Raw genomic sequence first — 27,417 nt, forward strand, 5'->3', positions numbered from 1 at the left:
AAAGTCCACATCTGGGAATTTCATGGTTTCTGAAAGGAAATATTTCCGGATGAAACTCCTTGTTATAACAGGCATTTCAACAAAGTTCAGAAGAAAGCATGTTCTGATGAAGGGAACCAGAATATTGTGAAGTAGAAATCCCTCATGAAAACACATGACTGTAAAAGTTTTAACAGGGCAGAAAAGGTTCCAGTCAGGACCCAAGTTCATCATACCTGACAAAGTACAAACACATCCCCAGACCTTTCTCTCTTGACGCTGTTCTCCTAGATAATGTGCATGGAAGGAGAAGATAACTGGCTGGTCTGCTTTGCAGATGAAACAGATAGCTCTCAGGAGAATTTAATCTTGCAAAATAAATGAGCATGTTTATCTAAAATCAGTTACATGTGTCATCTAAAAGCTAAGCTTATTTAATTTCTTGTACAGGCCAGAGGCCTCAAGAGAAATCTACCTTGCACTTACACTGCTCTTCTAGTTTCTTCTCACTTTCCCTTCTCATCTTCTTTCCCCTCTCTCTCACTATATATATATATATATACAGAAGGTCTGACACAAACCCACCAAGACTGTGCCTATAACTCTTTTCATTTAACAAATTAAGAAAATCAACTACTATCAAATAATATTATAGTATCAAATACTATTTGATATCAATAGTATCAAATACTATTCCAAACAATTTCCCTCCTATTCGATACACGGCTGCATACGATGCTGCCAGTGTTCAAACCAATTCCACAGATCATTTTCTGAAAGGCAGTTGAGGATCTCTGTCATTTTTGCTTTCACATCTTCTACTGACAAAAAAATGTGTTTCTTTTAGCCCCAACTTGATCTTTGAGTAAAGGCGTAAATCACAGGGAGCCAGGTCTGGTGACTAGGGTGGGTGCTCAATCACAGCAATGTTCTTACTGTTGTTACTTCACAAAGTATTGTGGGCTGGTGTACACTGACATTTTCTGACTGAGGGTAAGAAAAGGTCTCTATTTGCACACATGTTCACATGTACTAAGTGAAGCGATCAAGTTGAGCCCTGTCTCACTGCGACGGGTTAGCACATGTTCTACAACCATCTCTTTGTCTCTCTCCTCTCACTCTTGGTTCCCAAGCTATAGGGCGAGTCTTGATTTTTTTTGTCTGTCAGTCCTCGTATACACACACACACAGAGAAAATAAACTTCTCTGTCATTCAGCTGTTGCATAGGGCTCGGCAACCAATTTGGATATTGGTGAATACATAAGCAATATCCAGAAGACCACAGCCAAGGAAAAAACACAACTAGTCCTCTTCCCTACCATCTCTGCTGATGCTACTGGGGCCCCTCAGCAGTAGTTCCTGGTACCACCAAGATGTAGGTGGTCTAGCTGAACATTTGCTTTCTCATCTATTTGCACTGCAATCTCAAGGAAAATTGTTCTTTGGGAATGACGACGCTCTCTGCACGCAGGACAGCCAAGGTGTCCAGCAGACAGGTTTCAAATATGAACACTGGCCCTAGAAAGAATTAACATAAGCTTTCCTTAATTCAGATGTCCTCTGCTTGTACCTTCTTACTTGAGGCTCAATGCTTGTTAAAGCATTTTATATTTAAACCATAATACAGTATAATATATAAAATAATATAATTCAATTTATATTTCATATATATTCATATTGTACACAGAAATATCTTTACATTCAGCTTACTAGCCACTAAAAAATTTGGCCCTAAAGAATTTTCATTCAACAAGCAAGCAAAACCAGAAAACACCAAGAAAAGCTTGCTGATAAATGTGCCCGTTCACAGCGCTCTCACTAGCTGAGTTCAGAATGACAAATGAAAGACTTCAGATCCATTTTTTCTTTTCAATAAAAATCTTGTTTAACAGTGTCATGAATATTCATGGTTTTGGCACGGCTCCAGATTAAGCAAGAAGAGCCAAATCAAACAAGAAAACAACAGTCAGCTTGGCTCTACAAAAGGATGCACTGGGTTTTGTATGCTAAAGCACACACTTAAAGAAAGGTACAAATCAAACTTTGTTGTGACTGTGCTCAAAGGAAAATAAATTCCCTCTACAGCAAAAGCAACCTCTTAGTATGCAAAAATAATAACGATGGGCAGTAGTTACCAACTGATCCGAAGTCCACTGGCATCAGTAATGTGTCATATTGATATCACAGCAGTGCAAAGGCTGAGGAGCTGCTGGTCTGCAGCTACTGCTCATGGTCACAGTAGTGGCAGAGATGACCCAAAGCAGCCGTTTCTGGAGGCCTTTTGGCTAAGACAGGTGTGTTGCCTCTGGCAGTGCTGCAGAGTGGTCCTAGAGGTGCTGCCTGCAAACCTCCAACCCCTCTTGGTGGTGGAGAGGGTTATAAATTGTGCTTTCTCAGAGGCCATCTACCAGCCATCTGTGGTGGCTCCAACCAGTCCTTGTATTTAGGTAGGTCAAGGACTGAATTTGCAACAAAAGCTTTCTGCAACAATAAATGAGACAAACATTACGCCTAGCATAGGTTGGGTTTTTTTCTCTCCTGAGTCTCTTGCATGGAAGAGTCACAACACCTCTCAGAAAGATCACCAGGTCTGTTGTGAGCAGATTCAGTGTTACAGTCCCAGCACGCTGATAGATGTGAGCGACAGGGAAGGACCACCTGAGTAACAAAACACTGCAGTTTCATCTGGTGGCTCTGCGCAAAGCATCTTACTCCATGACCTACTGCCTTAACCATTTAGTACCACTTGCGCCGAGGAAGCATACTTCTACATATATTTATGTAATAAACACATAACACATTCACTTTATTACAATAAAGGATAAGAAAGACAACTTGTCTGAAAGATTATTATTTTAGAGAAGTCAGAGTCCTTCTCACCGTTATTATTTTTAAGCCCAACCACATGGAAATTTAATATACAAACACTGGAATTGTGATAACATTCTGTCCCCTCTCATCACATGCTGGAAAGCTATTACACTCCTGTGTAAGACAGCCCGGGTGATATCACATCAAATGCAAGTCTCACATTGTGTTTAATCAGACAAGAGAAATTACAGCTCCAATCTCCGTATTTCTCTCTCCAGTCAGAATATAAGGAGTGCAGGATACAGATAAAGCAAAAAGATGAATAGGTTTCTTAAAGAGAAAGAAAAAGAAAGACTTAGCCAAAGAGTTGGGTGCAACATAAATCTCACGCTCCAGTGCAACCAACACTTACTCAGTTACATAGATTTATTTGTATCAGAATATAAAGCTTAATTGACATTATCTCATAAGGATCTGCACAAGAAGCATACTGCAAGTGAAAAACAAAAATTAAGGTTCCACTTAAGAAAAAGCTGGAAAGCATCATCCTTTCTCTCTATAGAGTGTGGGAAAAAAGCATACAATTCAAAGCTGCAGTTTCCCAGTCTCTGTTCCACACATACATATCTGACAGTTACACTTCTGCAATGACATCATCCTTGTGCCTAGAAGAAAATCTGCTTTAGAAATATTTCACAGCAGGGTAGGGGTCCTGGCAAACACTGTTCAGGGACTTATGTTAAGTCTCTCTCGGGCACAGACAACAGGCAGGCAGTGAAACTATTTACTAGGTCTGAGAGCAGTCAGAAAGCAGCAGCACATACTCTTTGCTGAGGGAGCAGTACCAAGACAGCCTTCTGCACACACCCTTCCCTACACCCAATGGAGGAAGAAGATGAGCTGTCTCTTGTGCAGTCGGTAATTAATGGAGTAATGTGGATTGATCGTGGCATGAAGGAAACAGAGGATACTGCAGCGGAAAGAGTAATACGGAAACACTACACTAAGAACATGAACATTTATGGTGATAAAGAAGCGTGCCTGAAGCTCAATTCAGCCCAAGATTTTAAATCATCAATCCATCCACTTGAGCTGGGCATCTCTATCCTACACATTGGTACCTTTGTGCTGGATCTCCTCTTTCTAAAGCATCAGAGAACAGCACAAAGACACAGCATCCCAAAATTCCTTCCTATCTGATAAGTATGGCTGTGCAAGTCTCTTTACTCAGATGAGCAATCTCTACTCACAGAACCTGCCCCAAAGTTCTTACAATTGTCCACATTAATTAATCTGCCTTGATGATATAAGGATTTCCGGACTCAAACACTGCAGAGTCGCTTTTGATCACAGGGGATGACTAAAACGCTTAGATCAGAACAACAATAAACCTCTTGTCTGGTTATTAATTACAATCAACTTCGCCCACCAGATCAGGAACACTCCCTTGGGGTCTTAGAAGGAACACTTCTCTAAGGGTGTTTGAGACTTAGGTAACATAAGGGAAGACATACAAAGCATAAATGGTCAGTTTTAAGAATCCCTACCAAAATCAGTTCAGGTTCAAATTTTCTCCAAAATGCCTGTCTGGAATGAATTCCCGCACAAAGCTCTTTTCTGCTCTGAATGACCAAGCTCTTAAATGGAACAAAGAATAGTTTGCCATTTTTTTTGGATTGTACAAATGTGCTTAGACTGAGTTAAACTCATTTTGTGCGTTTGTGTTCATTTTTCTTCCCTTTTTATATTTACATAAAAGAGAAATAAAATATAAAAACATTTATCCATTGAACAAACTCTTGAGTATGTGTATACTTCAGAGTGGCAACTGTGATTTTACTAGAACTGATTAATTTTCTCTCTGTTTGCAAAGACTCAGTTACTACAGTCCTCTTGTATTTTTTCCTCTCTTCTTTAATGTGTCTGACTCTGAATCAATTGAGTGTTTGGTGAAAAGGCAAATCTTAGACCCATGTAACTAGCCCTGAGCGGCCTTAAGCACCATTTAAACAATTATCAAAGCAAAATTCTTTATCCTTTGAGACGTTTTTTTTTTTCCTGAGCAGAGAAGGATGCAGGATATTCACTTGGTCTTGCCATGAATCTGTTAAATTTCCTCCTTGAATAGCTAGGACTTAAATTAAAAGACATAATAGAAATGAACAGCAGTGGGATATGTGGAGGCGGATATAATTATGCAACACAACAGGACCATCATTGCCTTTCTGAACAATTAGAGCTTCCTAGAACAAGAAGTTCTTGACCATTTCCCATTCCCAGGCATCGCTCTCCCATCCAGCCGGGATCTAGGCATGACTCACACTCATTTAGCTCGATGAGAACAAGAGAGTAGTTGTGGCTCTTTCGATTGCGTATTAGCTTTACTAACAGCGAAAAAAGGAGTCCTACCCTTACACCAGAATCATCAGTAATATTCCAAATGATTCTTTTCCTTTATGATTCTTTCGCTTTAAAATAACTGCAGGAGTAGGGAAGTATCATCTGATTCACATCAAATGGGTAAGCAATTAGACCCCTTTCAACAATATTCATCGCAACGACGTAGCACGTTCCCATCTACAGGATAAAAAAGCATTTCATAAAGCATGATTTGATTCTAAAAGCTGCTGCATATGTTTAGCTCTGGCCACAGCACATACAGCTAAGTGAACGAATAGTCTTTCCGCGGGACTGGGGCTTACAACTCCAATCCTGCAAACGCTTCTATCCACACACAGCATTTTCAATGTCATCACTCCTAAAAGAACAGTCTGTCAGATTAAATTGTGGTTGATTTTAGTGCAGGGTGGTACACAGTGATTCCCTCATGGGAAATCCCTATAACAACTAATAGATATGAACCTAAGAGAGCTATAAAGATGTTTAATGAGGTTCCATCTGAATCACTCTAAAAGCATATAGAATGTAATACAGAACATGCAAGCCTCTTATGTAGAAAAAATTAGCTTTTTTCCTCTCTAAAGCAAAAAGACGATTGCTACATTTATCAGAAAATTGGGACAGAGAGCAGAGAGACCCTAGAAAAGACTCGCAGAAAGAATTTTTCCAACATTTTTCCTTCCAAAAGCAGCCAGATCTCACAGGTCTTCTGGCTGGGGGTGTCACAGGGACTGCCAGGTGTCAGGTCTGAGAGCAAATCACCTCCCCTACCACGAGGGAGGAACTGTAACACTTCATTCTGCATTTGCAACGCTCCACACAGGTTTTGATGAACCACAGCCTGGAAGGAATTGGGTAGTACAGCTTCGTGGAGGAGACTGGGGCTACCAGAGCTCCTTACAGCTTTTCAGGAGACATTTGGGCTTTTTACAGCAACAAAACAGAAGCAGTAAGAGAGGAAAAGAACTGCTATTCCCACCATTAGCGCTCAGAAAAAGGATAGGAGGGATTTTGAACAACTGCCAAAAGTTCAAGGGATCAATTCAACTTAAAAATGGAGCTGTTCAAGAGCAAAAACTAAGTTAGCATGCCTCATCTGCTATGAGATCCCATTTCCCTTAAGCACTCACCAACACACAGTCAGGGACTGTGTTTCCACAATGAAGTATCTGATATCTAATTAAACACGGGTAGGAGTAAAACCAAAGTTGAAGTAGCTGACATAAAATTATGCACGTGTTGAAAGGCGAAACCAGTTATATACCAGGGCACTAGACCTTCAGTTTATTACTCTCTCTCCACTACAATCATGACATATTTGCACAGCTATGGCATCCTTTATGCGTACACAAGGAATAAAAGAATACATTGCAGTGGGGTTTATGTCAATGTTTACTTTGAGTAAGATATAAAACCAGCTGTTACCATAGCAATGGACAAAGCACCCATCACCTGAGATGCTAAAATTAAGGAATGCAAACTATGGATGACAGCACTGCCATACTTCAGTAACATGAAGGAGAGATGAGGCATATTAACTTCTGAACAACTATTTAGGATTTCTTTTTTTAAAGGTACTTCAGAAAACATTAAAATTAACCATCACTGTCTAAGCCAGCCACCTGATAAAATCTTTGCTCAACTATGTCAATATTTCTGCTCAGTGTTAATTACAATAGCATTGTCTCAGACAGATAAGAGAAAAATTCTTAAGCAATACCCTGGAATCTTAGAAAACTGAGATTACACAGCATCTTCATGCATTTCCATCCAGGCTAGACTGTTGCTTGCAATATCCTTTCTAGGGCTTTGAACAGCATGATTTAAGATACTAACACTTCACCACAAAGTCACTGATGAGTTGCTTTGAAGCTCCATGTCACCAAGCTCAGTCTATAATGGATGTAAGCCACAAGGTTGCTGCTAAACATCCCTTCAGAGGCTCTGTTGTGAAGCTGAGCTCGTTAGGTGTGGAATCACCACGTTCACGGGTCACCACCAGGACAGCAGCATCCACCAGTAATTAAAAGGCCAGTGTCAAGGACCCAAGTCACCCATGTGAATGCTGCCACAAAGTTACCTACAAGGCTGGTGACCCTCCTGACACTACAGCTGACTTGTGTAACACTGCCTGCTCTCTCTCCTGGTATTTGCCCTGAGCCTGTCTGTTCCGACCAGCTCTGTCCTCTTCCCAGAGTAACACATAGACAAATTAAAACTTTAACACCATCAGGGTTTTTATCATCTTCTGTCTCAGGGAAAAAAACCCTAAAATACACGTAAGCGTATATTGTCCACTATCATCATCATCCAATCAACAGCAATTAAGTACATAAAAAAAGATAATTTGGCTCTTCCCCTTCTACTGGAGAACTGTAATCAGATTGCTACAGAAGACAGAAGCAGAACCTGGTGCTAATGTGGCCTCTAATGAATGTCTCAAATCCAGAGGGATAAAAAGCAGCCTAAAGTCTATGAGTATTCTCATTACTTTTGACAAGCCTAAATTTGGGTACGTTCTTTAGTGACGGGCTCCTGCTGTGGGTTGGTGTTTCCCTTCCATAGGAAGAACTCTTTTTGCAATCAGGGCTTTTTCTAAGCTAGACATAACCTCAAGCAGAAAAATATTTTTGCTGCTGCTGGTGGTATTTCTCCAGGCTGCTGAGACGCGGCACACCAAGTGACTCAGTGACTCCAGCAATTAGCACCACAGCAGCTATTTTTTTAAAAGCTATAGCAAAGCACAGAGTCCTGAGTAAGCAGCCGTGCAATCCATAGGAAAATTCAGTTTTCTCAAAATAGGATCCATAAATGTCAATACGCCAATATTCCACCCCCTTTAGGCTGGTCAGCAACATTTGTACCTTCAGGAGGTTGTAGAGAGGAGGGTGCTGGGCTCTTCTCCCGAGTGACAGGGGACAGGACAAGGGGGAATGGCCTCAAGCTCCACCAGGGGAGGGTCAGACTGGATATCAGGAAAAAAATTTTCACAGAAAGGGTCATGGGGCCCTGGCAGAGACTGCCCAGGGAGGGAGTGGAGTCACCTTCCCTGGAGGGGTTTAAAAGACGGGTAGATGAGGTGCTCAGGAACATGGTTTAGTGGCAGATGGGAATGGTTGGACTCGATGATCCAAGAGGTCTTCTCCAACCTGGTGATTCTACGATTCTATGATCACCCATAGGACTGAACTGCCTTCCCCAGACTCCTCAGACAAATGAAAGACTAAGTATGACTTTACGGTCTAGTATGTCAGGAACACTTTTATCTGCAAAAATCAAGTGGTGATTCATGATCCACAACTATTTGTGTGTTCCGTTTAACAAGTAATCCGGGAGGTTGAGGAATCGAGCTCTAGACTTTGGTGTGGAAGTACCACATTTTCCTGTTAATGAGCCTGTCTCTTTTGTACAAAGAGCTCAGTCTCACAGCACTTCGAATATCAAGGCTTACATCTTCGAGCCAGAGCTTGTAAGAAAAGGCAAATCTTTTTCAGCAGCCTGACAGCTGATAATGCAGAGGGCTGTGTCTGAAATGCTTCCTCCTCGTTTTTCTTTTTTTTTTTCCCCCCCTTTTTTTCCTAAGATATGCACTATTTCTCAAGTCGTCTTTTCTCTAGTCTTGCTGATCTAAGCAGCAATATGAAAACCTAAAATGATGTTGTTGGAGATGATTAGACTGTTAGTGCAAATTAACCCCCTGGCAGCTTTGTTAATAGAGACATTTTGTAACACACCAGGAACCAGACAAACAAACAAAAAAAAGATGCTGAATTTCTTTTTAGCCCAGTCTCATCTAAACTATGAATTCATCAGCTTTTCTATGCACTCGATGTCTATAGAAATGCAACTTTCTTTTCAAGAAAATACTACACACAACAGCACGCATCTCTCTGGAGAGGCAGCACATACAGAGCAGGGTGATGTTTCAGGGAAGTCCAGTGCGCTCCAGTGGGGTCCCAAAGGGAACAGTGACATAAGTTGGAGTCAAATGCACTGTACCTTACAGAAAAGCTCAGCATTCTGTAGGATTAACTCTTCAGAGCACAGCAGCACTTTCTGCCATCCCCAAGCCTTCTCTGGAAGTTTTAACTGTTAAGTGCCATAAAAACATATAAGCAATTGAAGTCCTTTGTGTATGTGCTGTCACAAGTGAGGAACAGGAGTCTGTCAAAATAGAGATTTCAATCAATCTAATTTAAGACAGTTCCTCTTAAATAATGAGCCCCATATGCACTAATAAAAATACAGCTAAAACCAGCAGATTTTACAGTTCTACTGGGCCAGGTACCAACTCTTGGATTATTCCTCACACTCCCACCCTATCCCAAATCCTGCCCGCTGCAAGCCCTGAGACATAACTTGCTGATGTCCCTCCCAGTGTCATTCCAGCAAGCCACTGCCACTTTTACAGCTGCATTAGGTTTATAACTCCTGCCATACAATTTTTCTAAGGGATATTCATTTCTATTCAGACCTGCAGGCTCACACTCATTCTTCCTTCCCGTGGCCTTGGAACCCAACAGCTTGTCAGATAATCACGCTGAGGGTTCCCAGGAGATTCCTTAATGCATAAGATCACAGCCTTTTTCAGACAGCCAGAAAACATTATCTTGGTTCAACTAAAATCCACTCCGAGTAGTATGAAATTTCCCTCTCTTCTGCTGGTTTGGGAGGACCACGGTTTACGTGGAATGATCTTTAAATGTGCCACCATTGTTTCTAATTAGGCAAGTAACCAAGGATTTAATTAACTATTGTAACTTGAGTCACTCAAGTGGCCAATAGTCTAAACAGAAATTAAGCAGAGGTGCCTTATCTCATCTCTAACCAGCCTTGCACATGCACAGGATTTCGCAAAGGTCATGCAGAGCAGAAGCCAGCAGGAGACACACCGCACCTCTGGTGGCGTCTCAAAACAGAAGGAAAAGAGCCAGTACCACCAGCGTGTCCTTAGCTACGTGTGCTGCAGTGTGCTTGGAAAAGAAGCCAGGAATGACTTCACTAGGTTGCTTAGACTAAAGAGAATGGGAAGGGAAACTACTTACAAGAGGGGATTTTAATAAGATGCCTCAATATAAAGTTTCTGAAACTCAGACACGCATATGCGTTTGCCAAAAGTTAACCAAAACTTTCAGTTCCCGCACTTGAAGCAGCATTGATGGCTTGCAGCGCTCTGGCTGACCCCTGATGCAATATTTTTTTCACTCCCGTTCATGGTCTGCCCCACAACGGCCACAATCAATTCCTTCTATTTCTATTATCAAACTCGGGAAAGTGTTCAAATGCATCAGCCTGAACTGCAAAAGCCTAAATGTGTTTTATAGTTGGGTTATATAAAGTTATTACATAAACTATACATAAGTTCAGGTTTGTCTGTGCTTAACTGACTGAATACATGTCTTAGTCCACATCTAGAAAAATGTAGGTGTTACCGGTCACGTAACCGGGAAGGCTGACAATCATATGGCGACAGCCCCGGGTTTGGCTCAAGAAACCCCCAGGCTCCATTGAACTCACGATGCGTTTTGGAAACATACCTTGTGGTCTGCTTTCGCAATACAAAGCACACTCCTACAAGTACTATGCTACTGCTCTAGTTAAATCTTGTAAGCCTCCTGCATGACAGGAATTCCACTTTACAGACTGATTAGGGTGTTAAGGATAACTTTGGATTCTCCGTGCCGAGTACTCCATGGACTTCGGCACCATTGAACCTCATCGCTCAGCTCCTGAACGTACTCGGGTCTAAAAGTCTCTTCCCGGTTCACTGGTTGCAAAGTTGTGCTCCAGCGACTCAGTCACAGTCAATCAGCAAATGATTTCCAAAGCAAGGAACACAGACTCAGCCTTCTAACAACAAATCCATGGTCTATTCTCAGTACCAAGGAGTACATTGCATTAGAGATGTCAATAGAATTGTTCAGAAGGTTTCTCAAGCACCAGATTTTTTTTAAAGGCTTTTTAAAGAGTATCAGGAGAAGAGTTCCTATTCTCTCACTTCTAGCTTCGAGTTAATAATCAGTGCCTTTTTAAGCTTTACCAAAGCTAATGCACTGTTATCACCAGCTCAAGTGAGCTCTTCACCTCTTCACTTGTTCTGGTGAGAAGCACCTTTTCTCAATCCCTGTTCAAAGGGCGTCCTCACCAGCTTAGCATTTTTGAGAATGAGTCATTTGTTTGGAGGACCCAGCTGGCTCTGACATGACACTGATGCCCATGACAACTGCCAGCTAAGGGCCAGTGGAATTAACTGGAGTGCGATACCATTCTCTCAAAATAGCACTAACACATCCTATTCTTTGAAAAAGTGGTTTTTATATTGCAAATGCTTTCTAAGTTAATTTGGGAAATATTTATCCTTTTACTGTTAGTCTGTCATAGTCTCTGTAAATGAGAACTCTGAGTATTTTAACAGACTATGTTCCCATTGCTTACTGAAGCAGAATATAAAAACGATAACATGATTGCTATGAATTTTTAACCATGCATTTACTTCGGAGAAATCTTAACAAAGCACTTGCCCGGTGCTATTATACTTTGTTACTTGCAAAAAACCATAATCCCCTCAGTGTAACAACTTCCGTATGACTGTATGATGCCACTTGTATTATGTATTGCACAGATGCCCTCTGGGGCTCAAAGGTTCACTGAATGATGCACTCAGCACAGCCCAGTCTCTTCCTCGAGTTGTGCGTGGTACAAACAAGTAACCCAAGAAGGTGAAGATATAAGAAGGGATAAAACAGTACGCCTAAATTAACACAGCAAGACCTGAACAGAAAAAGATTTCGGGTCTCTTGACTTCCTAATTAGAGTGCAACAAGGACCAGACTGCTGCCTTTGTTTCATTAAGATGCCCCATTGCAGACTTTTGGCTGAATTGTTAGTAATCATTCTATAGAGGGAAAAACCAAAACCAAAACAACCAATCAATGAGAATTAAAAGTTTCACAAGGCTAAACACTAGACAATGAAATACAACAGTGAAGGACTTGGGGTGCTGGTTGATGAGAATCTCAACATGACCCAGCAACGTGCGCTTGCAGCCCAGAAACGAATCGTATCTCGGGCTGCATCCCAAGCAGCGTGGCCAGCAGGGCCAGAGAGGGGATTCTGCCCCTCTATTCTGCTCTTGTGAGACCTCATCTGGAGTATTGTGTCCAGTTCTGGAATCCTCAACAGAAGAAGCAGATGGAGCTGTTGGAATGGGTCCAGAGGAGCCTACAAAGCTGATCCGAGGGCTGGAGCACCTCCTATCTGAGGCCAGGCTGAGAGAGTTGGGGGTTGTTCAGCCTGGAGAAGAGAAGGCTCTGAGGAGACCTTATAGAGACCTTCCAGTACCTGAAGGGGCTACAAGAAAGCTGGGGAGGGGCTGTTCACAAAGGCTTGTGGGGATAGGACGAGGGGCAATGGGTATAAACTGGAGAGGGGCAGATTTAGACTGGACATAAGGAGGAATTTCTTCCCCATGAGAGTGGTGAGGCCCTGGCCCAGGTTGCCCAGGGAAGCTGTGGCTGCCCCATCCCTGGAGGGGTTCCAGGCCAGGTTGGATGGGCCTTGGGCAGCCTGAGCCAGTGGGAGGTGTCCCTGCCCATGGCAGGGGGATGGAACTGGATGATCTTTAAGGTCCCTTCCAACCCAAACTATTCTATGATTCTATGAAACATGGTACTAGCTTTCTCCCCAGAACCATACTGAACTCTGTCCTAGGTTTTAGTGCAATTTTTTACATTCATGCAATAGGTAAAGCAGTGGAAGTGAGTTTTTTGAAATGAGATGTTCTTTTCAATTGAAAACATACCATGAAATAATGAATCAACAGAAGCAAGTCTGAGGGCTTCAAACTCCTCGCCCTCTAGATATCAACTGAAATGCTTTTGTGCAGTGAAATAACTTTTAAATATTTAAGTAATGCAAAGCTGCATAGGAAATGAAAAATGTTTTGTTGCAATTCACGTCTGGAGAAGTGCATGTACGCCCAGAAGAGCATCCCACCAAATCATTCTGTCTCTCTTCATTTCACTCAGAGCTGCATTAGTTTTAAAATATGAAGCAGTATTTAAAAAGCACACTCTTCATTTCACAGTTGGAAATCAGCATTCCATTTACTGTGGAAAACAGGTACTTGGGATAACATCTCCCGAATTATGGGTTAACACGAAACACAGTGAACTCAGCTCCGGGTGAACACAGGATGAACTGAGCTAACTTCAGTTTCAGTTAGTCATTACAAGGTCACTGGTGTTTGCAGTAATGCTACCACACTGCAGCATTAAAAACCGATAAACCACCAATTAGGCACAAGTTAATTTCAGAGTACTAAAGGTAAGATAATCGTAAGGTAAAAATAAATGTCAGTATCTAAAATTAAGCAGTCATTGATTGAAAATGTTATTACTTTTGTTTTACTCACATACAGCAGGTAGAATAGCCGAGGGCAGTGCCAAGTACAATTGGCTCCTCTCAGTGATTTACTCCCTAGGGAGACTCAAATAGCTCCTCCACGCAAAAAGGGCGGAATTAGTGCTCAAGATCCCCCTTTTTCATGACCAACTCTGCCAAAATGGCTATTTATGGCCAGATCACAGAATATAGTATTTGAAATATTAAGATTTACAAGCAGACAGTACATAGATGTTACAGCTGGTTTTTTTGCTAAGGCTGTTCTGTGGTGCTGCTCTTGCACCTTCCTCTAGGTTTTTAGCAGTTCTCAATGCCACCTAGCACACAGCACTGCTGTCAATACTCATTAGGAACTGAAATATAAAGCTGTCTCAGCTGATGGGTTTAATAGCTTTCCTCACTGCATTTATCCTTTATCCTTCTTCCAATCTGTAGATTTACTATTACGACTAATTATCCATTGTCTTCTGTTGATTTGTTTGCTGGACAAAGGTAATTCAGTAACACTGTTTACAGTCTACATCCCTTCAGGTGCAATGAGTTGCACTGCAAAACCTGTAATAAGAGCCCTGAAGGGAGTTAAAAAAAAGTACCACTGTTTTTCACCTCTTTAATCAGGACAGATAACTTCATCCCCTTTCTCTTTACTTATCCTGCTCTACACCTCCTGTAAATCCAGTTATCTGCTGGTTCAACACCTTCTAGAGCAAGTTAGAGATTAGCTGTTGCCCAGCAGGGTAACATAAACCACTTAGCACCCCCATACCTTTTGCGTTTGGCCCTGTGCTGTACCGTGCTCTGCCAGATCAAACGTGGCACGTCACGCCTTGAAAAACAGACCGAAGGATCCTTTAATGTAGTAGCTGGGAATATATTTCGAGCTACAGAACAAATACAGCAATGCACACAGGCCAACCTTCTCAAAGCTGCCTACTGCATTCAGCTCCCCAGAACTACAAAGAGAAACCAAGTGCTCAGCTTCCTATTTACCTTCAAATGTCTCAGCCTACACACACGGCTACGTGGCACTTTCTGAAAGTTAACCTCACAAAAATAGCTTATTTTCAATATGGTTATTGTTATCCCCCTTATTTGTTGCCTGCTGGGTGTGAGAGCAGTTCATAAAAGCACTCAAGAACAGGGTCTTGCCCTAAGCATTTTGCTTTCTAATCCTTGCAGGCAATGCACCCAAAATGATGACTCGGATTAGAAAAGAGTGTGTACACAGCAACCGGGTAAGTGTCAATCAATCTTGTAGCTCTGCTGAAGACAGTAGTGTTAATTTATAACAGCTCTGCAAAGTGCACAGAAGACCTACATGATCTTTACTTTAAATATTCCTAGTTTTTTGCTTGACTTTCCTGTACTAACGTTATTTTTCTTACGTTCATACTTTACCCAACTGCTAGAGGTAACTGTAATTTTCCTTACTGAGCAGTCAGCAGTAAGTGTAATTCATCTCTCTTTCGGGGGTCCAGAAAGCCTTCCCAATGGCAGGAATGCAGCACAATATTTTCTCCCCACCTTCTTTATTTCTTCAGCAATTTTATCAAGATTTTCCCTTTCATATTACCGTTGATAATATATGAAAAACCCAAAACCCCTTCCATCAGAGGAAACAGAATTCTTAGGAGTGGGAAACCTGTTTCAATCCTGAGAGTATGGGAAGGTTGTTTCAGTCCTGAGAGTGATGCTGAGCAAATGTTCACATCTTTTACGTTGCATATAGAAAATTCCTGTGGAGACTTACCAGAGGTGACACAGCAGGACAGGAACAGGCCTGTGAACAGAACCTATATCCTATAACCTGCAAGTATTGTTTGAACTGCTTTCACAATAGCCCTGTGCTGACTAGATGCAAGAAAGGAAGATCTGTGTTTATCCAGACCGTGTTCCTACTGCATTAATGTACTACCACGCATAATCCGCTTCTCTCCCTGTCCTATTAGTCATTCTCTTTGACTTACTGGTGTTCTTGGGCTGATAAATTTATAGATACAGTAATAGGATTCTGAATTAAGACACAATTTAAGAACACAGTTTCAATTGCAATGATTTGTGGATATGAGGTCATTTAGACCAGTCCTTTCCTTTTGCCAGAGAAGATTTGTAGCTATTCTTTTGCTCCCCCCCCCAAAGCAATGATCACATGCTATTTGCTTCAGCACTGACTGCTGCAATACCTCAATGAATAATATACAAGAAGCTGAAAATAAACAAACCCACTCTGCCTGGGGATAATGTGTGGTGTGTTTCTCTTTAGGATGATTAAATGTGAATGCATGTCATAGGATGTAGGGATTGCTCTGCTGGGAACCCGTGAGTACGAGGGCATACAGCCCTCTAACCAACCAGCAAATGGCCATGGAGAAGGTTAAAGGAGTCCCTAGGCAGGCCCAGCACACGCACTGGCTTCTCCCTGGCTGCCGTATTCACTTGCCTTTTTTTCCCTGTAAGATACACGCACTTCCCTAGATTCCTGGGTGAAATTCCATACTCTGTCATACCTAGGAAGTTTCACTGAAGACAACAGATTTCCACCACAGAACCAGGAAGCTCAAATTGGTTTTGCCAGCTTTCCAACAGCCCTCTGCCACCAAAATCACGAAAGAAACCTTTGCAGCCGACAGAATGGGCCATACAGTTTGTGACTGGTGAGATGGTCCCTCATCAAATTTCTCGTGGGTATGAACTGTCCCTTCCTGTTGCAGCAACAGGAAAACAGTTAAAACCATTTCCTTTACTTTTATGTTGAATTACCTTCCTGTGCACCCTAAGCAAAGCTTCCATCGGCACAGATCAGCATCTTTGGTAGATATAAGAGACTAACGTGCCTGCAAGACAAAGTTTTCAAAACCAAGACTGCTTTGGAATATCTCACATTGATTTTCTTGCCTTTGGTGATGGAGAGGAGGAAACACAATGAGCAGTGCTGATTTTCAGTACAGGAGTCATGCTCTGTAGCTCTACGTTACACCTCAGGACAACGATCACCTGCCCATCCTCGCTAGAAGGAAGCAAAAGCTATTTAAAAATAAATAAATAAATAAAATCTTGGTCTCTTCAGACTCTTGTGGTTTTGTGCCTGGTTCAAAGTAATTTTAAGAAAAAATACAAATTTTCTTTTCACTAAAAGGGTTACCAGCAAGAGAACGTGGACTTAGTTCTGCATTTGTGATAATAAAGAACCACCAATACACCAACAAATATCAGATTATTCACTTCAAGTAGATCAGTCACCTGTTCTCAAAACCCAAGCCAATCCATTCTGTCCAGAACAGCAAGTCACACGGGCAAGTACTGACTCCCCACATTATCATCTCTATTCGCTGCACCCCTTAGCATGCAAATGATATCCTTGCCCAGGCAGTCAGAGTCATTCCTGAGCAAAGAAATACATCACCAGATTTCAACCAGGTTGTTAATCTTCACTCACTTTTCAGGAAAATAAAGACTGTGATATAGACCTTCAAAGGGTGATCTCCTCTCCCATCTACCCAGCAAATACCTAGTTCATTGCCTTTGGATTTCTTCTGTCACCACGGCTATGCTTGTTATGTGGAAAAGTATTCTGCTCCTACTACTTTGTGAAAGAGGATTTTCAATAAAAGATAAGTAACAATGTCAGAAAAGACTCCTATAACGGAGGTTTCACTCAGTAAACAGGTGTCTTGGAGATTATCTCGCCAACTTAAACAAAGTTACAACCATCAGAATGAATCTGGGATGACTAAAATCCTTCTTTTTTTAAAGTAAAAGCCTTTTATCTGCCAAGCGACGCTTCCTATTCTGAAGGCTACTCTCCTTGGTAGTTGTCAACTATGTATTAATCTAATTCATATAAGCCTTAGAAATAAATACTTTCATGTGCAGAATCTTTTGGGAAACTCTGATTCCCTGAGGCTTTAAAGAGCAATTGTTCCTTATCACCGTGGAAATTTCCCTTGAATTTAAAGCCTGGTAATAAGGGAAAAAAAAAAACCCAACCATCAAATATTTCAGTGATTAACAAGTTTCCCAGTCTTTGTTATTCTCAAAGACTTTTCATCTGATCAGTAAGGAAACTGCTAAAGAAGAAAATAAAAGGAAAGTGATCTGACTCAGCAAGGCAGTTCTTGTGTTCCCAGGTCCTGTATTCTCCCCTCCTGTCCAAAATAATGGCACTCATTTCTAACAGTCCTTTAAAATCGACAGTGATATCAAACAGATTTTAAAGGGTATATGTGTTGGAAAAGACAAACGTTACTTAACTACAAGTAGATAGTTAAACCCCTCCCTAAAGAGCCCTCATAACAAAATCACTCTGTGTGGGAGAGGCAAGGCACTGCCAGAGCACTTAAAGAAAAGCAGGTAATTGAAATTTTTCTACATTTAAACTCCATGCCTGTGCAATAAGGATCTTATTTTAAAAGCCCTGTAAAGCAGAGAACTTTTCTGGGGCCTCACTATCTGCCACTGTGCAGAAATGGCCCTGCTAAAGCGGCAAATTGCTTGGTTTTGTCCCTTGTTGCATAATGTGGGCATGAGATAAATAGCATGGCACACGTGTTAAAAACATGATGTGATGGAGGCTTTCAGTCCTCTTCATAGCGTTCAAGGAAGAAAATGGCATATTTCAGTGTCCAGAAGCAACCTTCAATGCGGATTAATTTCAAATTGGCTGACATTCATCCCAAGTCCCCAACATCTTTGTGTACTGCCACATTAAAAACATGCGGAAACAACTACTGTACCTGAGTATGAACTGATCCACCGTAGAGTTGTTGGCAATTGTCACATAAACATTCACAACCTCCCCTTGTTTGACAGGCTTTGAGGGCAACCAGACAACAATATTATTATCCAGCCGTAGCTCTGTTAGCTGAGAAGACTCTTGGCCTCGATAGAGGCTGACAGATCCAATCCTCTGTAAGTGGGACATGGTTTCATCCATGCCATCTTTTCCTGGCCGGATGGCATTTCCCTTCCTTATATCCTCAGCAGTACAATCTCCCTTCTCGTCTCCCAGTTGAATGGTATAATAAAGCTCCACAGGACTCCCTTCAAACTGATCCGGTGACTTCTTACGGCCCGTGAGAACCGTGGGGGGGTTAAACCAGCTTGGCAGGAGCTCCAGCTCTGCCACACACAACCCCAGATCTCCTTTCAGCCTACAGCTGCCTCTGACTTCCCGCGTCTCTCGGAAGGCGAACACCCGCAGGCAGGGCAGTCGTTCCGTGGTGCTGTAGTCATCCCAGTCCCTGCCCACGATATAGAACAGGACCTGGACTTTGGGCTTGCTTAGGTAAATCTTGTTGCTCATGATGTAGGCCTGAAGTTTCCAGTTATAAGTAAACTTGTTGGCAGATCCAAAAAAGCTGGAAGTTAACATTAGGTCTTGGGGCACAACTTGTTCGACAGAAAAAGGTCCATAGCTGGCATTTAATACAGGTGGTCTCTTGGCTTTATATGGGAAGAACGATTCCACCCTGGACCGCAAACTGGAATTTCTCATAAAGTCCTGGTTGGCTTCTTTGAGAAAGAAAGTCTCAGCGCTGAAGATCCGATAGCTCACAGGGAGGTACGTTGGTAATGAAGAAAATCTCTGATTATGGTCCAAGACCCCTCGACACTCTGTCACTAATAAAAGAAAAGGTGATGTCAGATTAAATCTGCTTATAGGTTCAAAAGGACACAACTCTAACGGAGCTACCTGATAAGTTACGGACAAGCATTATCTCATTCAAAACAACATTTATATTGCAGTAATATTGTAATTCTTTTTTGCATTCACAAAAGAAAAAGACGTGCGGGCTTTAATGCTACCTTGCATTTATCTATGATAAATGTTTCGTCACACAGGTGATGTACAAACGGTGTTTTCAGCACAATCAATTATTCATACTCCCAGAGGGAGCAGGAATAGAAAGGTTCACACAGAAGACGCAATGCTTGCCCCAACAGTCGTTTCACATGGCTGAACTGAACTGCAGCAGTGCTTTGCTGATACACAGTCTATAAAATACTCATCGAATTCTTCGACTATCACCTGGATGAGAAATAAAGAGATTACTTGTCACTCCCATGCAATGTCTCACCTCCCTAACAAAACTTCAAGCAAACTTGCATAAAAATTTGCACACACTTCTCTTAAGGACTGGCCACAAATCAAAGTCAAAGCCTCCCAAATGCAATTCCCTAAATAAACAGAGTGTCTTTTAAACCACCCACGCGCTCACCTTCCCTGCTCTTTTTCTGGTCACACAATCCCCTTCTAAACTTTCCACCAAGAAGCTTCCCTCCTTTCTTTGCAATCCTTCTGTTCAGTTACAGCATGCATAAAGTATTCGGTAAGTCAGTACAGTCCACTGAACCACAGCCCCCAAAGGACTGCTAATCACTATCCCTGCAGGAACACTGGCCAGGAGATCAAAGACAGTTTTTGTTCTACAGCCAAAGACAGAAACAGCTTTTCTAAGAACTAATACACACTTTATTTCACTCTCTTCCTTCATCAAGAAACCTTGCTCTCGTGTTACTGTTTCTAGCAGTAAGGTCTGCGCCTGCTATAATTTAATAACGACAGTGCCTCAGCTTTCTAAGCTATTTAAATGCAGATGCACATCACAGGCTAGAAACATTTCAACAAGTACTAATATACAAGATGCACCCAGAGAAAAATTAGTACATAGCGGCCAATTTTAGACTTCAGCTGAATAGCAGATCCCTTTTGAACTCAATGTTGTTTTCCTGCTACGGAGATTAACAATACATTGTTGAAAGGTAAAATTTATTACCTAAATTAGGGCAGATAACAATGCAGAACAGTTAAAATACACGTGCATTATATTATATTACTCACGACCCCTTTTCCTAACTCATACTGAAGAGACTAGCTGTGGGTACAAAGGGTAAATGAACGATGGTGCAGGTAGTACTAGACTGTCAAATATTTAAAAACACAACTTGCCCTCAGATATATACCAGTTCTAATGTCTTTGGGAAACACAATCACAGTCAGGATTTAAGGTTCTGTGTAAGTTCAGCTCTTTTAAGAAGAAAGGCAACCATAAGCGCAACGCTTAATGCACAGATTCATAGGAAACTGGGAACACCTGAAGACCTCTATGAAGCCCTACAGAAACAGACTTTTCTGTCAGCTCTCTCAGAGGTCGGCAGCTCGAGGAGTTTTGCAAATAATGGATTTGCTGTCTTTCTAGCATGCCTGGCTGCTAGCATGCTAATTACGGAGTCAAATTTAATTAAACGTTTTCAAGTAATAAATAATCAATATCTGTCATCATACTAAATGACTACTGCTGACAGACAGCTTCGCTACAATCCCGCTGAGTGTGCTGGCATTAGTTGGTGCTGGGAGAGAATAGCTTTGGAAGGCAGGTGTTCGGCAATTGAGGAAAAAGGAAAGAAGGTAGAAGAGGAAGAAATCAGAGCTCTCAAGAGGACAGCAGCCATAAACTTGAAATAAGGAATTAAGATGTGTTCACTCATGTTTAATTCACACAGCACCACTGGATGGTAGGGTTATTCTCATAAATGAGTAAAATGCCATGACTGGACAAAATTTTAAAAATGGAGATGGCAAAAACAAGAAAAAGAAAAAGGTAAGAGGCCTGCCAACAAAAACACCAGCATGCAGTGAATTACCAGCGCAACACCCTCTCTGTCAAGGAGATTTGTGTTTAAAATAGAACACCAGTGTAACAATCCTGTAAGTCTCCAGTCCTCGGCATACATTTTAGTTCTGCTGGAAAGGAATTTACAAATGCCATCTCCTGAGCTGACTAATTTCCCCTTAGCCAAATCAACATATTTATCTCTTAGGGCTACATCCCAAAGTGCTATAACGCTGAAATACAAAGACTATCCACTTTGACCATCGATCTTTCAAGAAAACAGCAAAGCCTACATGTTTCTTCTGCACCAGAAGCAGAACAAGAACTTAGTTTACTGGAACAGTAGCATTTTGGTCTCACTTTGCTCTCTAAATCCCTTCACTTGCCTAGGAGGAACCTGCTGAGATTTGGACGGCTTCCTCCAGTTCTTTGTAATAAGGAACTGTTGATGATTACCTGACAGATACCACCATTCTTATAAAAGAAAAATATATTTGCTACATAAGTCAGTCTCTTACTGGTCAGTTCGGCTACTGAATTCAATCTGATAAATCATTATAATTTCTTTATTAGGCATCCTCTTGTATCAGGCAGCAATAGTGGAGGGCAGCAAGCTCTCATTAAAGAAAGCACATAAGCACGTCTGTGAGTGTTAATTGGCTTAAGCACACAGGTAGATTTTGCTCAAGCGTTTCCTTGAATAGAGATACTCTAGATTTAGCACCATGGCTACTGAGGGAATACCTCTGGCTGCAACAGATCTGCAAATAAACCCCCAGAAAGAAACTTCACATGCTGCGGAGACAAGTGAAGTCCTGTGATTTCAGAGGGCTGTTGATCAGAATCCATGCTTGAAACGTAACAGCTGGTTTTCGGCAATTCCCAGGACTTTTGCTGTAGTACATCATCCGCAGAGAGACGGTGGTCTCATTTTCGCAGGCACTTCATTTATCCTGGATCAATCACATGGATGAGGTACATAGGACTTGGCTCAATATTAAGGCAAACAGCCACGTAACTTCTGCTTTAATAAGCTGAAGGTATACAGTAAAGCCTAAGTGGTCAGACTGACAGCAAAAAGAAGAAAAAACTTCACTTTTTTATTGTAATCTAAAGATTTCTACCCACTTTTCTGCCCACATAATGGGGTGCTATATTTCTATAGTGATGGCTGTACTCTAGACAATTTATTTAAGCACTTTAAGAATTTAACTGACTCAACTGGTAGTTAAAACTGCTCGTTTTATTTAGAATATGAAGCATGCACATTGGCAACTACAGGCCATCATTTAAGGGATTTGTTCTATATACTCTTCACCTATACCCACTAGCCTTCAGGTCCTGGTACAATTAACCGATGTTTCCAGAGAACATTTCCGTGTGCTTGATCAGCTCAGCTACAAAGTTCTTTAATTTATCAGAGAATCTATTTAAACTAGATGTCAAGGTTTTTCTGAGTTTCACATCACAAAAAAAAACCTATTTTAAATAATCATAAGATTATTTTGTCTACCTGAAAAATCATAAATAGACTGCTTGCTAGGGGGAGAAATAAATAAATAAATAAATAAATAAATAAATAAATAAATAAATAAAACCAAAATCCCCCATGCCTGTCAGGGCTTTCAGGTGCTCTGGAGCAGACTTCTCCATTTGAAATCTTTTTCTGCTCCACCATGGAAACATTTCCAGAGCTTCCTGATAAAGTGAGGAGTAGATTTAAGCATTTTATCCCTATCAGTATCAGTTGTGGGAGCAATATTTCAGTGTCAGTTCAGCCTCTAACGTGTGTACAATTGTATCGGGAAGATGGAACTGAGACTCTGACGTGAGTGCTAAAAGTACATTATACCAACAGAACTGACATCATGAAAGTTGAACTTCCTCAGCTTAGTTAAATGGTCTAAATATCCTGAGAAGTCCTGGATGCTTCATCTAAGAGCCCTGATCCTTAAAGACAGATGCATACGGAACTTCCAGTTAGGTTCAAACAAGTAAGACTCACATTGCATGATGGCTTTTACAAACTGAAATGGAAATGAAGACTACAAGCAAGGGTGAGAAAGGAAACGCAGAAACACGGTTTCTGTACCGAAGACTAAGTCAGATTACAGCAAGTCTGACTTGCAAGTAGGCAGTAAGTGCTTTACCCTTCTACATTACCAAACAAGAGTTACAACTTGTCCAGAGATTAAGTTCAGCATGGAAAAGATTAGGAATCATCAAACAAAGCTAGTATTAGCCAAGAACAAAAGTTAAGGCTTACAAGTAATTACTCCTCCTTTGTAACTGACTGGTGACTTTTTAATCCTCCTTCTGGCATCATATGCTTCTGCAGCACTTCATCTGAACCCAAACCTGCATCCATTAAGCACATCATCTGGATATGAAATGGTGAGTTCTGACCTGTATTATTATTTCTCAGATTCCAGTGTAAGAGGAATTTTCTTTGGAAGTATTTCACATGGAGCTGGAGCCCCGAGTGCTGGATTCACTGGAACAGTTCTAAAAACATGGTATTTTTAAGCCATTCTTTTATGAGGTCAGTTCGAAACAACTTTCTTTTCCACTAGGAACTACGGTTTAGACTGTGGGTGAGAGATTACTGGCCAATGACCATCTATCTTCACTGACTGACGTTTGACCAAGCCTTCAAGGAAACCATCTGCCTGTTCCCTCTGTCGGAAGGCTCCTAGCCAGAGAAAGCCAGTGAGAAGCAGAAGACATCTGCCTATGAGAAGAAGGAGTAGTGTGAGAAGCTTTCTCTGCACCCTGTATGGCCCTCACAAAGGCATGTTTCTAATAACACTTTCCAGGAAACGAACCATACGAAAGACAAATTTCTATCCCTCTGTGTTCTCCTAATACATCAGTACAACTGAAGCTTCCACCAAGAGTTCTGTAACTTTTAAGGCAGGATCTTTTCCTTCCTCTTTATAACAGCTTTATCCACTCCCTTGTTCCTCCATTCCCAAACCCAGCAATAATTCAATGCTGCACCATATTGATTTTCTTTGGTCCAAACTCCATGCCGCCAGGGTTCTAAGAAAAAAAATCCTAATATTACTTACATCACCACCACCACCTAAAATCCTGCAAATCCCATAATTATTATCCCTCGTCCTTGCATAGACTCCCATTCCCATGCTGCCCCTGCACCCTCAGAGGCACATTATACAAACCAATGCTTTCACAGAAGTCCCCATACTTGAACTCTCTTCTGTAACTCCATCTTCCACTACAAACCTGTCCAGCTCTTGCACTGCAAATCACATATTCCAGCTCAGGAAATACAGAGTAGGGAGAGAATAAAAGTAGAAAAGGTGCACTTCAATCAGCACTGGTACTTCCTTCACCACAAAACATCAACAGCTGTTTTCTGGTTCATTTTCTACACCAGCACCAAATTTAGTGACTTCAACGTGTATGAAATCTTCATTGCAAGTACTTTGCTGAGAACTAGAGCTCAGCAGATACATTCATTTAGACTCCAGAATGACCTTAGCTGTACTCTCATCCCCTTCAAGTTCCCTTTTCTTAAGACTGAGAAAAGGGAATTCTGCTGTTATAAATGCTGAGTGGAACTTAAAACCAAACAAGCTCCAATTCAGAATATTGAATGTATTTTTAACAATGAAATTAACTATTGCAGCAAAGGGAGCAATGGCTTGTCTGTGTTTTCACATCAAGAAGAGATTCCTTTGCAGAAGGCACTTTTTTCTCAGCACAAGTTATTGTTTAAATACAGGGATAACTGGACCTCACGCTCCTTTCTGGCTTATGACCATTAAGAAAAATCAGTTGGAAAACCTACATGACAGGGTAATTGGAGAAGCCACATTTTCTTTTTCTCACGCTTGCCCATCAGATATGCTTTCTCATCCAGTGAGAAAGAACAGAGAGACTCTTTCACTAATTGTACACAGACGATGTCAAGTATCAAATGCTTATGGTGAATGTTTGAGACCAATTTGTGAAGTTAAAAATAAACTAGAGAAACAAAACTGCCAAAGAAATCCATACAGCAAATATTTGAGGGAAATTGCAGCCTGTTCTTAAATATTCTGTGAGCATGCAATGAGGTCAATTTTGTCAAATAAACGATGGCTAACAAAATTATTTTCTTAGTTCTTTTTAGAATTCAGGTTTCATTAAATAGAGACCTGAAGTTTATAACTGCAGCATCTTGTTTATTGACCTGGGATTGTATATTCCTATTGGCATAAATGGGAGTACACATCCAGACAGAAATAAGCCCAGATGTAGACAGAACCTTATTTAGCCTAGATCCAAGTTCAATTAAACCACATCAGAAAGATTGTCAGAAGGCATTATAACAAGTTATTTTGAACAATTTCCAATTTTATTTCAATACGACAGATCAACTTATTTCACTCTGTATATTGTTAAATGGAGAATCATAGACTCATAGAATCACTAATGTTATTAAATAGGCTTCTCTCACCCACTGAGAGTAAATCCTTAATGAAATTATCCTTTGTACATTACTACAGCCAAAATCTTCACTAAACCTCAGATATTCATGGATTTAGTACAAAAGTGAACACATCACCCGTTCTTTTCCAGCACAGGCAGAACACGGGCATTTCAGAACTGTCAGAAAAAATGACAAAAGTACTTGAAACAATGAACGAGCAAATGTGCGCCAGAAACTTCTGCCCTTCTCTAAAACACAAAACAGGATGGTCACCGAAACTAAGCGATGGGAAATCGAAGTGGATAAAAAAATATTACATACAGCGTGTGATTAAATGAGAATAAGCATTGCCAGGGAAGAAAGCACAGATGCCAAGAACTTATCCAGACTTAAATTAATGATCTGAATGTCTGGAAAGATATGCAGACCATCTAGAGTAATGTCATTAACTACATGTAAAACTCCTTGTATTCGTATTTATCTATTAGAAACCAGGATTAAAACTCTGCATTATAAAGCATTATCCAACATCTGTCAGGTTGTTCTATTTTCCTCAGGATTACTGACACAACGGGCACATGTACATAAACCACAAATAGCTGTTTTGTGATGTACAGCCCTTTCACAAACAGAAAAGGGGATCTTTGAAGTCTAATTTGGAAACACAAAGAAAACTTTCAGAAAGCTTCACATTAGAAATGCTTTTCCAATCTCTTAATGAGAGCCTATGAGCCCAAATTTTTGATGGTGGCAGTTCTATAGATCTCATCCTTTGACTGCAGGCATTCAAAAATACCCTTTTTATTGCAAAGCTATCTTCTCCATCACCCTCAACTCATATAACAGAGACGTGTTAGTCAAAGACTGTCTGACATTCAGGACTGAAATCTATAAACTCTTTTCTCAGACTGGTTGATGACCTTAAAAGTCTGTAAAACAACAGTGTATACGCAAAGGTCAGTGAAGGTTTCAGAAATCACTCCTACTCCCAGTGCTGACATTACCAAATGTCTGTACTGCTGAGGCTATCTGACATATTTGAGCTAGTTTACTGTTTAGAATCAAAGATAAATATCTGGAACTCGAATTTTCACTAATGAAAGCTTTTGTTAAGAGATAAGGTTTGGTAAACTTCTATATAGACACCATTCAAGTACTCGGGCTTTCTTCTCCTTGCTAGGAGCTGCAAATGTCAGTGTCCTGTGAGCAACATACAGTAGGTAAAATGTCACATGGTGGCCTTTCATCCCAACGCTGTTTGTCCCATTGTAGTAAACTCCATGGATCCTGCATTCACTCATTGTGTCAGCACTAAAGTCCAAAGCAAATAACACTTAAGCTGATTTTGTCTGATAGCTGTAGAGAAGGGAAGGATTGAGGACACCAGAGTTTATTCCCAGCTCCATCAAAAACATATGGTATCCACAGGAAACCTCTGCAACCCAGTTTTTCAACCAATGAAATGAGAGAAACTATCGATAAATTAGATTGACCTGTGATTAAAAACCACACTAAGTTCATCAGACAAAAGACTAGGTGAAACGCTGCCTTCGTTATTTTTTTACTTGCTTTAAAGCAGGCAAAAATAACCCTGTGTAAGTCACAACGGGGAGAATAAGTAGATAATATGGTCAGGATTTTTTAACTTAACCAGTAACTTTTCAAAGATATGGACTGTTTAACTGCCACTGAAGATGCTCTGCTGAAGTAGTCTAATTTTCACGGGCACACAATTATGTGAACGACAGAGGATGTCCCAAATTTAGCATTAC

General features: G+C 41.0%; 1 protein-coding gene across 1 annotated transcript in view; it reads right to left on the reverse strand.

The window, feature by feature from the left end:
• TMEM132C (transmembrane protein 132C) overlaps window positions 1–27,417 on the reverse strand; it is a 215,950-nt gene that overhangs the window by 134,980 nt on the left and 53,553 nt on the right. The window contains exon 2 of the mRNA XM_054082172.1: window positions 18,328–19,213. Within this exon, the coding sequence (XP_053938147.1) occupies window positions 18,328–19,213 (886 nt within the window). The remainder of the gene's footprint in view (window positions 1–18,327; window positions 19,214–27,417) is intronic.

This window comes from Cuculus canorus, chromosome 17 (assembly GCF_017976375.1).
Source record: "Cuculus canorus isolate bCucCan1 chromosome 17, bCucCan1.pri, whole genome shotgun sequence".
Classification (NCBI taxonomy): Eukaryota; Metazoa; Chordata; class Aves; order Cuculiformes; family Cuculidae; genus Cuculus; species Cuculus canorus.